This window comes from Pseudopipra pipra, chromosome 6 (assembly GCF_036250125.1).
Source record: "Pseudopipra pipra isolate bDixPip1 chromosome 6, bDixPip1.hap1, whole genome shotgun sequence".
NCBI lineage: Eukaryota > Metazoa > Chordata > Aves > Passeriformes > Pipridae > Pseudopipra > Pseudopipra pipra.
The window spans coordinates 3049308-3064703 of NC_087554.1; the positions used below are offsets into that span (position 1 = coordinate 3049308).

Sequence of the window (15396 nt, forward strand, 5' to 3'; positions counted from 1 at the left end):
ACTGCAGTACATCTAGCAAGACTGAAAACTTTCCAAGATTGGGATGGTTGTTTTTTTTTTTTTTTCATTTTTTAGTATAATTTAAAACAATACCTCTTCTAGCTGCCAACAAACTCTTTCCCTGAATCTCACCATTCCTGGCTTCCCTCCTAACCATGTCCTGGCTCACCTCCAGAGCTGCCAAGTTTATGCCAGAAGCAGGAGGTAGATTTGTATGGGGCTGGAGGAAGATCTGGAGCTCTGTTAAATTTTCCAGCCCAGATGGGGCAACATGATTTGTGTGTTTATGTCAGTATGCCATACATCACAACTATCTGTGTGCTGACGTCAGCTTTGATTGGACATTAATGTGCTGAACGCTGCAAACTAGAAAATACATGATAGATACAGATCTATGGCAACAATGCCACATAAGCAAATGTCTCTTTGGTGTGGCGATTCACTGTGCAAAATATTTCCCAAGATACACTGCATTAAGCCAGGGGAATATTTTGACACACTTTAAAAACAAAAACAAAATCAACATGGGCAAAGGGAGCACAATTTAAGAAAGCAAACCCTTTCAGAGGAAGAACTGAAACCAACATACTGAAGTATGTATTGTCAGGCAAATATTGAACTGCTGTCCCTCGCTTTAATCTTTCCAGAATTAAAACCAAATAGGAAAGATGATATTCTTATGATTTGCAGGACTATCAGTGGTGAGGATACGTTGCTGATGGTCGAGCATCTTTCTATCCACGGTTTTCGTAACCCATTGTTATCAAAACCAGCAAGCAGAAACTTTAATGTACAGCAAAACAAGAATGGACAGCAAATTTTTTTTCAAATGATGGAACAGTTTTTCTTTGTGAAGAGTTTAGCTTAGTTTCCAGGAGTCATCAGTGTTTATTTATTTTTTAACAGTTTTACCTTTCTTGGTATGCAAATAACATCCTGCAGCCTTCTGAAGAACTGGGAAAATACGGTAATTTCTGGTCTGTGGATTTATAGAAGTCACTGACTACTTCAGATTTATATCTGTACCATCTTTATGTGATTCCCCTTTAGAATAAATGTGACCACAAGTTTCCATTAAAATATAGTGCATTGTCTCTCTCTTCCAAGAAGAGGAAACAGTTTGCAAGTCAGCTTTAGTATTTCAGGGGCGGATATAATAACAAAGTCTAGGGATTGATGTGTAGGCAGTGTTCTTTTCCCTCAGATCACTTATGATATTCCTCAGAAAGGAAATTCTGTAGTATAAAACTACTTTATTGTTATTCATCCTCAGACTTTGTGGGTAAAATGGAAGTTCCCTGATTCCACGGGGATAGACGGGTTTGGCCTGTGCGCAAGTAGCGGCTTTGAAAAGAGACCCCTCCCCAGGATTTGATGCCATCTGGCCCATAAGGTGGGGAAGGGAGGGGGTGTAAAGGTGCCATGGGATCAGTGGAATTGGGCCTTGTAACCTGAGCAGATTGGGTTGTGCAGGACGGGCCACAACTTCATGTAGTGGTCAGAAAATAGAATTCAATTTATTCTTTGATGAGAGCGGGAAATTTTCACCTTTCACGTCTGCTTTGTGAACTTTAGTGTGGCTGGAAGATAAAGGGATATTGAAATGTGGGTTCAGAAAGCAGTTGGTGTATTGATCACCCTTTTAATAAACCTGAATGTCAGTGCAATGCATAGACTATTCTGACATATCTGGGGATATTTCCCTCTCTCTGCTCCTAATTGATAAATTGTTACTATCAAATAATTTTACCAGTAGTTACGTTGACATTTTGGAATAAGCATCAGTTGTATAGTTTACTAAAGAACTGCAAAATGTACAAAATGCTTTTAAATTAATAGAAAAATACAAAACTATGACTTGGAGGTACAGAGCTAATTCCTCATACTTGGAATGGGTATTTTGAGGTGATTGGTCTTGATACCCCTGAAGGTATGATGAGTATAGCACCTACAGCCACCAAGAACAAGAGTATACCAGCTGTCCAGGCAGCTTTGGGATAACTGCTTCTTATCTTAAAGAAATATTTTGGGGTTTAGCATAGATTTGTTTCTTCTTTTTTTTTTTGCCTCATTAAATAGGGACATCATCAGAGCATTTAAGAACATTTTTTCTGACTTACCTCTGAAGATCTCTGTTGTGACCTTTGAATGTCTTTGTCTGATGTATGAAATTAAGGAAAGAAAACTATACAGAAAACAGCTTATTTAAAGCACGTGACAGTACATTGTTGCACAAGAAATAAGGCATCACAAATCACAAATATATTGAGAAATGGTAATGCTGCATGAAGAGATAGATTTGTAGAGATAAAGGGGAACTTTTAGAAAGAAAAATGCTGGAGAAATTGCTTGAGTTGTCCGTGTTGTTTGACTGATGACCAAAATGAATAATTGTGTGGGTTGTGCTTGCTCCAAATGCTAGAAATTATATGCCTAAGTGTATTAAAAAGCAAGGTTTTCAGAACACAAGCAAAAACTGGGCATCTGACTCATAGTGGAAGTCAATGAGAGATAAGCTTAACATATTGCTTTTTAAGTATCACTGATGTGAGCAAATGCTTCTCTTATGAAGGTTTAAGAAAATACAAATGTAGTGCTAAGTTAGCCCTTTTATGGTTTCTTCTTGTCAAATACGTTTTCTTTAATCAGAAATTTCAAGTCTTTTTTTTTTTAAGGAATAAAGCCCTCTAACATAATTCCTAAGTATTGATGACCTATTTTTTCCCCACAGCTTGCCATTGAGAAGACCGAGGTTTACTCTATGACCATTAATTGCCTTTTTCATCACATAGGATGCGTATTTTGTTTCCGTGTCTTACAGAATAAAGCAATTATGGAACGTGTAACAAACTTGTCAGATATGGTAGTTGGCCTTGAATCATTTATTGGCTCTGAGAGAGAAACCAATCCATTGTACAAGGATTACCACGGTAAGTTCCATCTTTAGCAATGCAAAAAGTCTGCCCCGGGTGTTTCTAGGGCACTTAGTGGCTTACCCTCCAATTGGGTATCTGCTATAAAGCAGCGTTTGGTTTCATTTTAGAATATACCTCTTAAATGTTCCTCCTTGCCTAACCAGTCTGGAGTTAGGAGAATTTTCAGCAAAGTGCATTAAGGCTGCAAAGGAAACATGGCAACTCCTTGCATGTTGTCAAGCCGTATTACTGAGGCATGGCTCAATCAGATGTACATCTCAACAGGCAGGCTTTGGGGAATTCACAGGCAGAGGAGGCTTGGCAATCATCTGACCAGCGAGCTGAACTTGTCATGAAATCAATACTTTTGATCTGCCAAGTTTTAAGCAGAGAACACGGAAAAAAACATATATTATAGTAAGGCGAATAAACTGCTAAATTGTGTGCTATATAAGCTATATCTAAAAATAACCTTCTGGTTTTTCAGCGATAAAGTTACAGCACTCGTGCATTTAAAGAAATTAATATGTGTTGCATGTAAAATATGAAACTGGTTTTTGGTAAAAAGCCGTGTAGCCTTTCAAGTGTTTTATCTTCAAAATGTTGTAATGGTGTTTAATCTTGCATTCTGATTCCCAGAGATTTTTGTTAGCTGTTGCAGCAGAACTGTTTACATTTTAAAAGATTCTATTAGAAGTTATGCGGAGCCAAAGCGGTGAATAACAGTTTTAGCTAATCCAGAGCAGTGCTCGGAGTGTGCATAAATTACAGCTATTATCATTGTGATACTACTGTAGTTCCATGGAAACCTTTAGCTGAAAGTAAACTGCTTATCCAAAACCTGCTGTAAACATGTGAGAGTATGGCAGTGTTTTCCATAGCAGAATATATAGAATATATAGAAAAAGAAGCAAAGGTGGTGTTGAGACACCACTGTGTGTATGCAGGCTGTAATTAGTAAATCAGAGAAAAATCTTTCTGGCTGTGAAAATAAGTGCACATTTCATTCTCTGAAAAAAGGTGAATGAAAAAGAAACCGTGAACAAAAGCTGGAATAATTTGCCTAATTATTTTTCCAACTGTATAATCGTGATATGGCCTTTGTTTATGCTAGCATAATTCTGTCAATTTGATACTCCTTTTCCCAGTACTGTAGAGATCCTTTAAGACAATGTGTGTTTTAGCAGTTATTTCCTGCTTTCCTATAAAGAAGTATGCTAAATCATTTTTGGTACTATTTAATAAAAATTATGTGCCAATATACATAGCTTTTGAGGCTTACACAATCTTAATTTGAAAGCCTAAAAAAAGGTATTTCTAGTGGTTTTAACTTTGTGGATTCTTTTTGCTTGAGAATATGTTTTAAGATGATTTATTTACTGCAGATGATGAAAGATTTTGACATGACTCAGGAGAAGTTTGATTACATTATTGCATTATTTAATAAATCCTGCATTAATAATTTTATTAAGCTGCCTGGAAATTTAAATGTTTGAAAAGCCAGTAAAATAACAAAATAATTATATAGAAGATCCTTAAATAAAATTTCTACAATACTGCATATAAGCAGCCCTGTGTTATACCTGCTGTTCCCATATATAATAATTAGATTTTCTACTCAAAAGCCTAACAAATATTTCTTCTGAATCACTGGACTGGAGGCAGGGATGGAAGGTTTCAAATTATAAAAATGCTTTTCTAATATTATTAAGAATTTTTGTGATTAGTGCCCATAAAATTGTGCTTTTTAAATTATTTCAATTTTAGGAAACTTCGGTTAAAACAAATTAATCGATGCCTGAAAACATATTTGGTTTATTTTAAATAAGGGTTTTAATGTTTGGGGATTTTCCCACAGCTGCCGTTTTCAAGTAAGATGCCTTTTCTAAATATTCAGTATTTCAATTTAGATGCTGGCTTTATGAATAGCAAATATAGGCCAGTAATTGAGAAGCCCTGTAGAATTTTCCTGGTTTTTCAGATGTAGAAACTCACCCTCAGGTTGTTCAGAGACTATATTAGGCTGCACAAAAACCATCCAGCGTCCTTGTCAGAAAAAATCAGCTTGAGTTGCAGCTGACAGAATGCAGAGCTTGCAGTGCACCTAGTACTGTTAAAAACATCTGAACAGCTAGAGAAGCCTCCTGCAGGAAGAAAACATATTTCTCCTAGGATGGCAGAGGGGTTAAAATTTATTAAAAAGCGTGCTCTGAATCGGGGGGGGGGGGAGGGAGGGTTCCAGAAACTTTTTTTCCCAGCCGTTTCCAGGGCAAAAACCGAAGTAGTTCTCATTAGAGCTTCAGTGGTTATCAGTAACCCATAAGCCTTGTTTTGCTGGCTGCTTACTGGTGCATTTAATAAAATAAAGATCACTCAGTGGTGCCGTGGGCAGCATGCAAGGTGATAGCCATATTTGCTTACTGTAAATACACGAGAAAATCACACACAAACCGGCTGTAGTTTTGACAAGTATTAAGATCGCTCTTTACATCTGTACTTCTGTACCAAAGTGCAATTAGTTTTCCTCGCACAAGGATTTCTGTTTATCTTATTCTGCTTGATTACTTGAGTATAATCGCACCGTTTGCTTCATTGCTCCTGGTAGTAAAGCTCCAGCTTAAAAAGGGGAGGATGAGTGTGTGTAAATATACAGAATTCTGCTGTAAGACTCTAATTTATGCATCTGGATGACAGCGTTTTCTTAATATTTTTTTTTTCCCCCCCTCCTTTACTCTTTCTTTCCACAAGGTTTGGTTCATGTACATCAGATTCCTCGGCTTAATAGCTTGATCTGTGATGTGTCAGACACGAAGGACCTTGCTTTTAGATTAAAAAGGAAGCTGTTCACCATTGAGGTAAGAGAAACATTGTTTCACTATTTAGAACCCAAAAGGTGGAGCTAATCCCGTCTCTTATGTTCCGTTTTGTGAAATGCATAAAATATGCATCAGATGTTGTAAATTCATTTCGTTCTGGTTTTGCTGTTCAGAAGGGTTTCATGAAATACTGTGATATGCCTTCTGATTAAAAATGTCTCATTTGCTGCACTAAATCGGTCTGTTATAAATAGTTTATTTTGGTTTAAAATGTACATAGAAAGTAGGCCACAACCTTCAATAACAAAGCGTGACATGTTTCTAAGGATGTCAGGAGCATATTTAATTAAATGTTAATGACTTGCTCTTACTTGTGTTAGTGGGTGGGAAAGTAGCTACATGTTATTACCCCAGTAGAGGGATTTTAATGTATAATGTTGCCTAAAATTGTGTGTGGTATGAGGGATAAGTGTCCTTATCAGTATTCAGAAACCATTTTCTTTGCATTACTGAAATCACCTTTCGCTCTTTTATGTCATTTTAAACACAGTATCATTTACACTAATGTCCTTAAGTAAATTTCCTACTAAATTTAAACTTTTTTCTGTGACCTTTATGCAGACAGTCCTGATAGAAGGCAGTAATACAAAAGATGTATTTCATTTTAATCTTGCTAAAGAGCAAATGAACATAGCACTATTAAGCAATTAGAGCTGATGTATTTATTAACCCAGTAATGCTTAGAGATGGAAGATGGCTTTTGGGGTGATGTGATAGTCATTGGTACAGTCTGGGCAATTTTTTTTTTTTTAACAAAGACATAAAACAGCCAAGCATCCCTGACAAACCATTTTGTTTAATCTCTTTTCAAATGAAAAGCTCTTAAGCAGGCCACTTGTCTTAACTGCTTGAAACCATAAAAAGAGAGAATTGCCACCAATAAATTAGCATATTTTTTACTCCATCACCAAATGCTGGTCAATGTGGCTTGGCACTGCTTTGGTGTTTGGGACTTCACCCTTAAGTGACCACTTTGGCCCTTATTTGACCCTCTGCCCTTTTTAGCTGGCCACTTGATAAGGTAACTTAAGGGTTCTCTCTCTTCACTGCCCCCTTCCCTTCACAATTGCAAGTAGCCCTAACCTATAAATCATTGAAAGGGCCCTATCAAGTGACAAATTAAGGTGCCCTCCTCCTAATTAATGGTCATCAATGTCTTTAATTATCTAATCCTATTGAGAGTAGTTAATAGTTAATCAGGCAGCCAGTTCTTCAGGCAGGTCATCTCTGCATGAGTGCTAGAAGTTTCTCAACTAGAGGTATCCTCTTCAGAAGCCACTTAAAGGCAAATACATGAAGGAGGGCTTTTTTTCCCCAAGACAATTCCTTTATAATGTTTGTCACTTTCCAGAGAATGTGGTTAGTGAAACCAGGCTTTGTGAGGTATTAAAGCCTTTTAACAGCTGCTTTTGAGCGGTACAGTAGGAACAAAACCCTTAATAGTCTGTGTTTGGTTTTAAAATACAAATGTTCTTACTGTTTTCAGAAGTGCAGAGAAGCGTGCACCCTCATTTCACAGCATAGTAAATTCTCATTTATTATAGCTACAAATTAGGATATTTGGGGGTTTTTTCCTCACTACGAATCCTAACTCAGAGTACAATTTTTTCCATCAGATGAATTGGAGATTCTAATTTGTAATGTAATTTGGAAGAAAAAAAACCAAACCCTTAGCAGGAAGCTCTGTAAAAAGAATTGAATTAGCCATGGGGCATTGGGAACAGGAGCGTGGTGGAACTCTTGAAACAACCTGTTGCCCCAGACATGCGTAGATGACACACTTGTATAATTTCTCCCTCCGTTGCTCAGCTGCAGCCCCTTTTGAATAACTTCAGCTTTTGTTGGAGATATGCTTTCTGTAAGCTGAACTGACACAAACTAGCCCTTTTTGAACATGTTAGATCACTGTCCTACTGTGATCTTCCTGTACACGTTTCACTAATCTATAGTACATATGTTTTTCTTCCTCATAAGTACATAGGGAAAGCAGACTACAGCCAGGCTGGCTAGAGCAATAAGGTCAATAAGAAAATGGGAGCAAGGGAAAGCTGAATTAAGAAAGGATGTGAATACAGTCTTCTAAAATGTGTTTCTGGAGTTAGGATGTGATGCATCAGCAGTCACTTTTGGTTCTGGGGGTAAAAACGTAAAGCAGCACAACAGTGTGCATTGCAAGCAACAGTTCCAGCTAAGTCTGTGACTTCTTTAGTATGGAGTTTAAATGTGAAATGAAAATGTATATTTAGTACCTTAAAGTTTTTTGAAAGATTCTGCTTAGTTATGTACACGATTTAGGGTAAAAATACTGACCTCTACTTGAAATGCCACTTCAAAATCAAATTACATAAGAAAAGTTAGGAATACAAAACCTGTGAATAATGGCAAAATTTCTTCAAAAAGGGTTTTCATCACTAGACCATTCTTTTTTTTTTTTTTGCAGTTTAAAATAAGAGCATGGGACATGGATTTTCTCATCTCTGGATTGCTCACCAGTTAAATAACTCTTTATAGTTTGGCCCTCATAGGGGAAAAACTTTAAATGTCAAATCCATTTTATTAGATTGCAGTTCTGTGGGAGGGACTCTGCCTCTTTATAGTCTGCAGAACCTTTTAACTGTTTCAGTTTTTCTCATATGTTCTTCTTCAAAATAAGATTGACTGAAATATTTTCTAAAGGGATTCTTTTTTTTTTAATTCACGGTGAAAACAGGTTTTTGGTGAATATTTATGAGTGTTCATTTTCCATTTATAAATTGTGAAGCAGAACTTTTCCAGGAAAGCTTATGTGTTTATCCTGAAAGGTGCAGTAGCTGTATCAAGCTTTCCCAAATCTTCACACGTTAGTTACCAGCAATATACTATTATATGCTATATTATCAGAGATCTATCTTATGTGCATACCACTTTAAAGGACACAATTTTGAAGTTAGCCTGTCTAATCCTATTTCTTCCCACTTTGGAATCTTAATTAGAAGGAGATAAAAACCATCATTTGACTAAATTATTGTCTTGAATCTGTAGCAAAAGGTATAATCCGCAATTGGGCCAATTAGTGTACCCCATAGTTAGCTATGCTGAGGCAGGAAACTTGATTAGATCTGACACCAGCCTAGTTCCCACTGTTGTTTTGCCAGGTATGATGGTCAGACTTCAAAGGGCTTGAGGCATCAGCAGGGCAAGGTTTGGAGGCCAGCTTAGGTCCGGTCGTTAATCTCTCTGCTAAAACCACAGCAGCCCTCGCACAAAACAAGCTTACACGACACAATCATGCGGTATTAAAGTTTGGGTTGAGTCATGCCAATTTGCCTTTGATTTTCTGATGATTGACTAAAAGATGGCTACATGACTAGACACATACTGAAAGTTTACTGATTAGGTAAGTTCCCCAAATATTTGAAATATTTTTTGATTTCTCAGTTAGACGATATGACAACACGTTCGTCTTAGTGAAACTTTTTTGGCAGAATTGTTCTCCAAGTGCTTTTTGCTTTCTTTGTAGCTCTCAGTGTAACTTTTATCAACATCTGATAAATTTTGTAGGAGCGTTATGTTCGTAGTTTTATCTGATAGAACTTTCTCTTTGTTGTTCTGAAGCCTCCTGTGTGAAAACTAAAGAAATCTGTGCCTAAATTTGGTGTTTTCTCTCCTCCAAATTTCTAAGGAACCATTGTTTATCTTTCTTATTTAGGTACATTTACAATTACTGGCAAAAAGGGCATTTTCCGTAATTATTTTCCACCTCACCATGAGTAAAGCACTGTTCCATGGCTGCGATTACATAAGTGTTCCTTTCTTTTGCAGTCTGATTTGTTCAAATATTGCAGTAACAGTGACATGTTTCCATTCTGAGAAAAGCCTAAGGCTGCTTTAGTATTATTCCAAATGATTGAAATTGCCATCTTGCTGACTTTCCCTTGGGCAGCTTAAGGCCTGTTTACTTTTGTATTTGTTTCACATGTTCCCTCTGAGTTTGGCTGGCAGGACATCATTACCTGGTTTGACAAGACAGTTGGAGAAGATTCATATTTGATTAACTCCCTTTGTTGTTGTCTGGACAACACAAACCCCTGAAATTATCTGTTTAAAGTTAAATCTCCTGATAAATTCAGATAAATGCTTGCAAAGAGGAAAGTTTATGAGGTTGGGTTTTTTTAACTCCTGAGTTTTGCTTAATTTTTAAGCCTTCAGTTAACACTGAATTGCTAATAGTATAGAGAATAAGCTTTTTCCTACAAGTTTTTGTATTGTAGTTTGTCTAATAAGTAGTCATGAAAATATATATTTTTTTTATCAATGCACAAGTCAGAGCCAGCTAATATTTTCTTTGTAGTGGCTATATAACATCTCTTCAACCCAGAATAAAAATCTTTAAAAGCCAGCTCAGTTTGAAACCACGTGTCATATCCGATATAAAGATTTGCCACACAACAAAACCAAGTTCCCAGTTTAATGTATGAGTTCAAGAGTTTCTTTTCTGAGAGGTGTTTCCTAACGGGAGAAGAAAGTCAGAATTAGAGGAGTGCTGTGGCAGGAAAGTGCCTGGTTTCTCAGTGCCAGGCAGATACAATATGGTGCTATGGAGCGCTCCACAGTGCATTTTTCCCAGTGGCAATTGCCAGAGTAAAAGGTTATGGCTTTGCAAGGAAACATAATCACAAAACCCAGCAATAGGGTCTACATAGAAGTAAAAATAAACATATGACTCCAAAGGCGTTAAAATAATATTCTGCCTTCTTTTAGCAGGAAAGGACTGTTAAGAAAATTAAGGTTTTCCAAAATAAGATATAATTGCAACTCCAGATACTCGTGTCTGTTATGTGTCCAACATTGGTATTTGAAAGAAGACTTAAGATGGTGATTTTGTCCATTAAAAACAGGAAATACATCTTAGGTAGCTTCCATCTGAAATCTCTGTATTTCTACCTTTTTTTTTTCTTTTTTTTTTTCAGTCTGTCTCTTTTCATTGCTTATTTTATACAGACTGCACTGTGGTAAAACTTATTTTGCAAAGGGGAAGTGTGATTAGCCACTGCTGTAGATTATTTACCAAAACAGGTGGGTAAGACCAAGTCAGAACAGTGTCTGCAGTGCTTCAGCCTGGTGTTCACATAGGTTTGGTCCTAAGTGACTCAGGAGATGCTGATGTCACTGAGTGCCAGAACTGTGAAAGATTTTGTGATTAATTATTCATTAAACACATCCAGAACAGGTATAGACATACTGGTTTAGGCTGTTTCTTCTGGAGGAACAAGTCAACTCTGTCACCAGTGCATATGGAATCAGTATATATTTAAAACACATGTATGTGCCAGACCAACCTCTATATCTGTGAGAATTAGAAGCATCACTTCTTTTATCTTCTTCCAAAAAAATTTGAAGCAGTTTTCAGTAATGGCTGACCCTAATCTTGATTATATTCCACTGATGTTTCTAAAGCTGAGTAACTTCGTAAATAAACGCATTTGAATTAATGAACTATTTTTGGCCACGTGTTAACAAAAAGAATCAGTGAGCCTGAAAACTGACCAAAGGCAAAACACTGGTTTATTAGAAATTTAAGTAAAGTGATACTTCCATAACAATCATCAGTAAAATAAGGAAATTACACCAGAGGTAATATATGCTACGTGATACATATTGTAATACTGATCTATTTACCTTAGTACATAGACAAAAACAACTCTGTATTTTAAGGTTGTGCACTGGTGCCACTGCAAGACTTGACCCTCTGTTAGGGCCTTAAAACCTCGAAATGGAACCCTCTTTTCCCAAGCCAGTGGGTTGTGACTGCCTGGCTGCCCAGTGCCTGGAGCAGGGATGAAACTTCACAGGTATTCCTGGTTCAAAGGAGAACTTTTCTGAAGCCATACAGAAAGTGTATTCTTTCATTTTCTAATGTAATTAAGTCTTGGGAGCCTCTCATGCCCATGCATTTGAGAACACAACTACCCTTGGGGCTTGCATGGAAAACCTTTCTCCTCAGCCTGCCTTGAGCAGACAGCATCATACCTGACAAACCCTAGTGCTGGGTGTTCCACTTGAGCTGGGGGACTTGAATGCAGGGAACTCTGCATGTGAAACTAAACTTCCTAACAGAGACAGGGAAAACATTGTCAGAAAACTCAGCTGAAATTTATGCCAGTCAAACCACTGTTGCCTTGATTTTTCCTGTCCATTTTTCCCATTACCACTGGCTTGTTTAAACATAGCTCAAAAGACAATAAGTATAATACCGTGGCATTTTATGAATCTAAATTTAATAATACTGCAAAAAAATATTCTCCTGCAAAACTAATTCTGTCAGAATACCAAGCTCCATTTTGCCTTATTTCATCTAGTAGCCAGTTCAGGTTCTCTTTACCTGGTATGGTGTACTTCACTGAATTGTTTTGTCAGATGCTGTCAAGCCAACCTACCATTGTTAAAGAAAATCAAACTAAATCATTTTGGCATGAGCCTTCCAGGAATAAGGCACAGAATATGAAGGGTTTGATGAAATCAAGGATTTGATTTCAATATTGTAAAAGACTGCCTGTCAAAAATGTATTACATTCTTTCAAACAATTTTGAATAAATATACATGTTTAAAATTGTGACAGTACAATTTAGATAAAGTTTTGGGAGAATATTTTTAAATTATAATAACTTGATGTGAAACAATACTTTCAGTGCTCCTATTTGGAAAGAAAACCACTCTGAATGCTAGTGGTACATAGAACTGAAATCAAGTGATCAATTTTATACACTATGTGGAAATTCAGAACACTTGTATCTTTTGAACATTGTAGAAAAATTTAATTTGAAAATATCACCTTCTTATTGTGTAATACTGAATGATGTAAATTAAATTATTAAATTATTTGTCTGGAGACAAATGCAGGAAGATAGTGTTAACTTTTAGATTGCATATGAAAATTTGTATTGCCCTGAAATTTATTTCGTAATTAGTATTGGCTTATGGATTGTTTAACAGTATAATCTGAGAACTCCGGTTTTTCAAAACTTAAGCACTTGTAATACAGCACATCTGCAGTTTCTTGTTAGCCAACAGAACTGGTATGTATTTTTACTTAAACAAATAATTATGGTGTTCAGAAATATTTATACCATAGTTGTGTTGTCGCAGTGGAAGAACACACAGCAAAGTCACTAATGCGATTAAAGGTCACTTATACATATTGTAATGGGCTGCTCATTCCCAGGATCTGTGCTAAGGGTCAGTGTTGCAACATGAAATGGATTGGCCTGTTCACTCTGTAAATAAATGGGTCAACTTATCTTGTATTTGCCAGACAAATAAAGCAGTTGACATATTCCCACTTTCTTACTATTAGAAGGCAGGTAGACTACGGATATCTTTTATAAACATGTTGGTTGGGAAAGACTAAAAAACTCTTTGTCTATGGGATTATATTTTTCTCTGATTAGCAGTATTTTTTAGACAAAGATCCGTGGGCATGAGTTAGAAAGATATTGATGGTGAGTCTTTAAGAAGCAAAAGGATTTAAGCTCCATATTTGTAGTAGTTCTCAACAGGAACTGAGTGCCACCTCCATTAAATGCTCTTTAAAGTATCACAGGTTTTAATAAAAAGATGATATTTCATAGTTGTATAATGTTCTCATCTTACAGAGGATAATAAATTCAGTCAGGCTGTTACACAGTGAAACAGGTCTCTGATTTTATATGTCTCTATAATTGCAGGAAAATAAAAATTAAAGCTGATAGGAAGTCCCATTTTTTCAACCACTGGTCTGTGTCATACCTGAACCTCACTGACATGCACTGGAGTAGGAATACAGTCTGTTAATGAAAAGAATGGGAGTAGGATGACTTTAAATCTCATGGAAGATGCACATCCATCTGATCTACTTATCTCAGTACTGGTTTTTATGGATTTGATTATTGATCTTTGGGTGGAAAGTGATTCAAACTACTCTTTAAACTAGGGAAGTGTAAGATAGCCACATCTAATACTTGGAAAGGGTTAAAATGTCATTTTGTAGGGAAACAGACCAAATGTCTGCTGGGACTAGTAACATGCTTAATCAAATGAGTTCCTAGTGTTTTGTTGTAACTTTGCAAACTAAAGATTAAGGGCTAACATTTGCAGTCTTTTGAAAATATTAGTGATTTTGGATGAACATAAATCTGTACGAAAACCACAAATTTATGGTTTCTTTAAATTTCTCACCCATGCAAAAGTTGCTCCATACCATTATTCTGATCTATTTATTTTGCTGTATAATGAAAAAATATTGCCCTTTATTCAACTGTTAACATACAGGAACTTGGGTTTTTTAAATTATTTTTATTAAGAGCAAACTAGTCCTATTGTTTTTAGTCTGGAAGACTTAATGAAAGTGCCAAAAGGAGACAGGAAGAAAAAAATATACATACACTGCAAAGTACTGTAGGTGAAGAAGAAAAGTTCTATAACTGTTGTGCAAATACTTTTTGCTTTGGCCATATTATGAGGTATTATTTGTAACTAAATTCCAGAGTACATTTTATTTTTATATTCTTGGCCAAGAGACTTATGCAAAAAGTAGCTTGTCCTAAGCAAAGGCTGAAGACTACAGTGCCCAAGGCATAAGTAAACTTAGATTTGAGTCATGCCGTCTTTCTCACTGTTGTTTTAGTTGCATGGGTTTATTTATTTATTTGTTTTAATTTGCTTGTTCTTAGTTGCATTTCATATGATTTCCAAAGGATTCTGTATCACGCATAATGTGCTTTGAAGTTTCCCATTGCATGTTGAAAACCAATAGGTTTTGAAATATCAAGTGAGACTGTCTCCAAGAAGACAAACATTATTTATTACAGTTGAAGTGGTATTTCTGGCCACCTTAACATTGACACCATATTAACCCCCTCCAGAATAAGAACTTGAATTTGAATGGCATTGCCAAATAACACTTCAGCTCCCTCTTTCCTCATTCCTTTCTTCTGAGGAAAGTAATCAGTAATTGTATAGTGTACAATAAAGCTTTTTATTGATGTCCATAAATACATAAATAAATGAATTTGGGTGCCAACTTATACCAGCCATAGGCTACCTGGCTTTCAGAAAACAACTGGTAGCACTTGCTGAAAACAGTTCACTTTAAATGTCTCATTTAAGGTATTCGAGGTTTGAGAAATCTGTGGTTTTTAGCTTATGAAAATACTGTCTATGGGCTCTTCATCTACCTTTGTCATGCTTCAAGTCTACTGTAGCAAAAATTACTGAAGAATTCACTCTGATGTTCCTAAAATTCATGTTTACAAAACAGTTGCTAAATGGATTTACCTTTTTTCTCATACTAAACCAGTGATCTTTGAGTGGTGTGTCTGCTTGAGTCGTGTTTGAAAGTAACAGAGTAGAAAACAAAAATAAAAACCAGTTTATCACTTTTAAGTGGGAGGATGTGAGCATTGCTGCATGGGAGAAATCCATTTCATCTTGCATCCAAAACAGTGCTTGCTATTCCTAAAATGACCTGATTGCTTGATATTGAAAGTTTTAAGATCCTTAGTAATCTTTGCTAAGGACCTGTACGTTCACTTGTTCTGGAAAAGACAAGCTTTTGTGTGAGGTGGAGGAATGCCTTGAGGTGGAGGAC

At 36.3% G+C, this 15396-nt stretch overlaps 1 protein-coding gene across 8 annotated transcripts in view; it reads left to right on the top strand.

The window, feature by feature from the left end:
• Positions 1-15396, top strand: part of ELP4 (elongator acetyltransferase complex subunit 4) — a 141272-nt gene that overhangs the window by 56844 nt on the left and 69032 nt on the right. For 4 of the 8 annotated variants that reach the window (XM_064656997.1, XM_064656999.1, XM_064657002.1 and 1 more), the window contains exons 8-9: positions 2732-2930; positions 5664-5770. In XM_064656997.1, coding sequence (XP_064513067.1) covers positions 2732-2930; positions 5664-5770 — 306 coding nt within the window. Of the gene's footprint in view, positions 1-2731; positions 2931-5663; positions 5771-7772; positions 8461-15396 lie in introns of those variants that run through there. The other 4 variants (XM_064656998.1, XM_064657003.1, XM_064657004.1 and 1 more) reach the window with 2 other exon arrangements.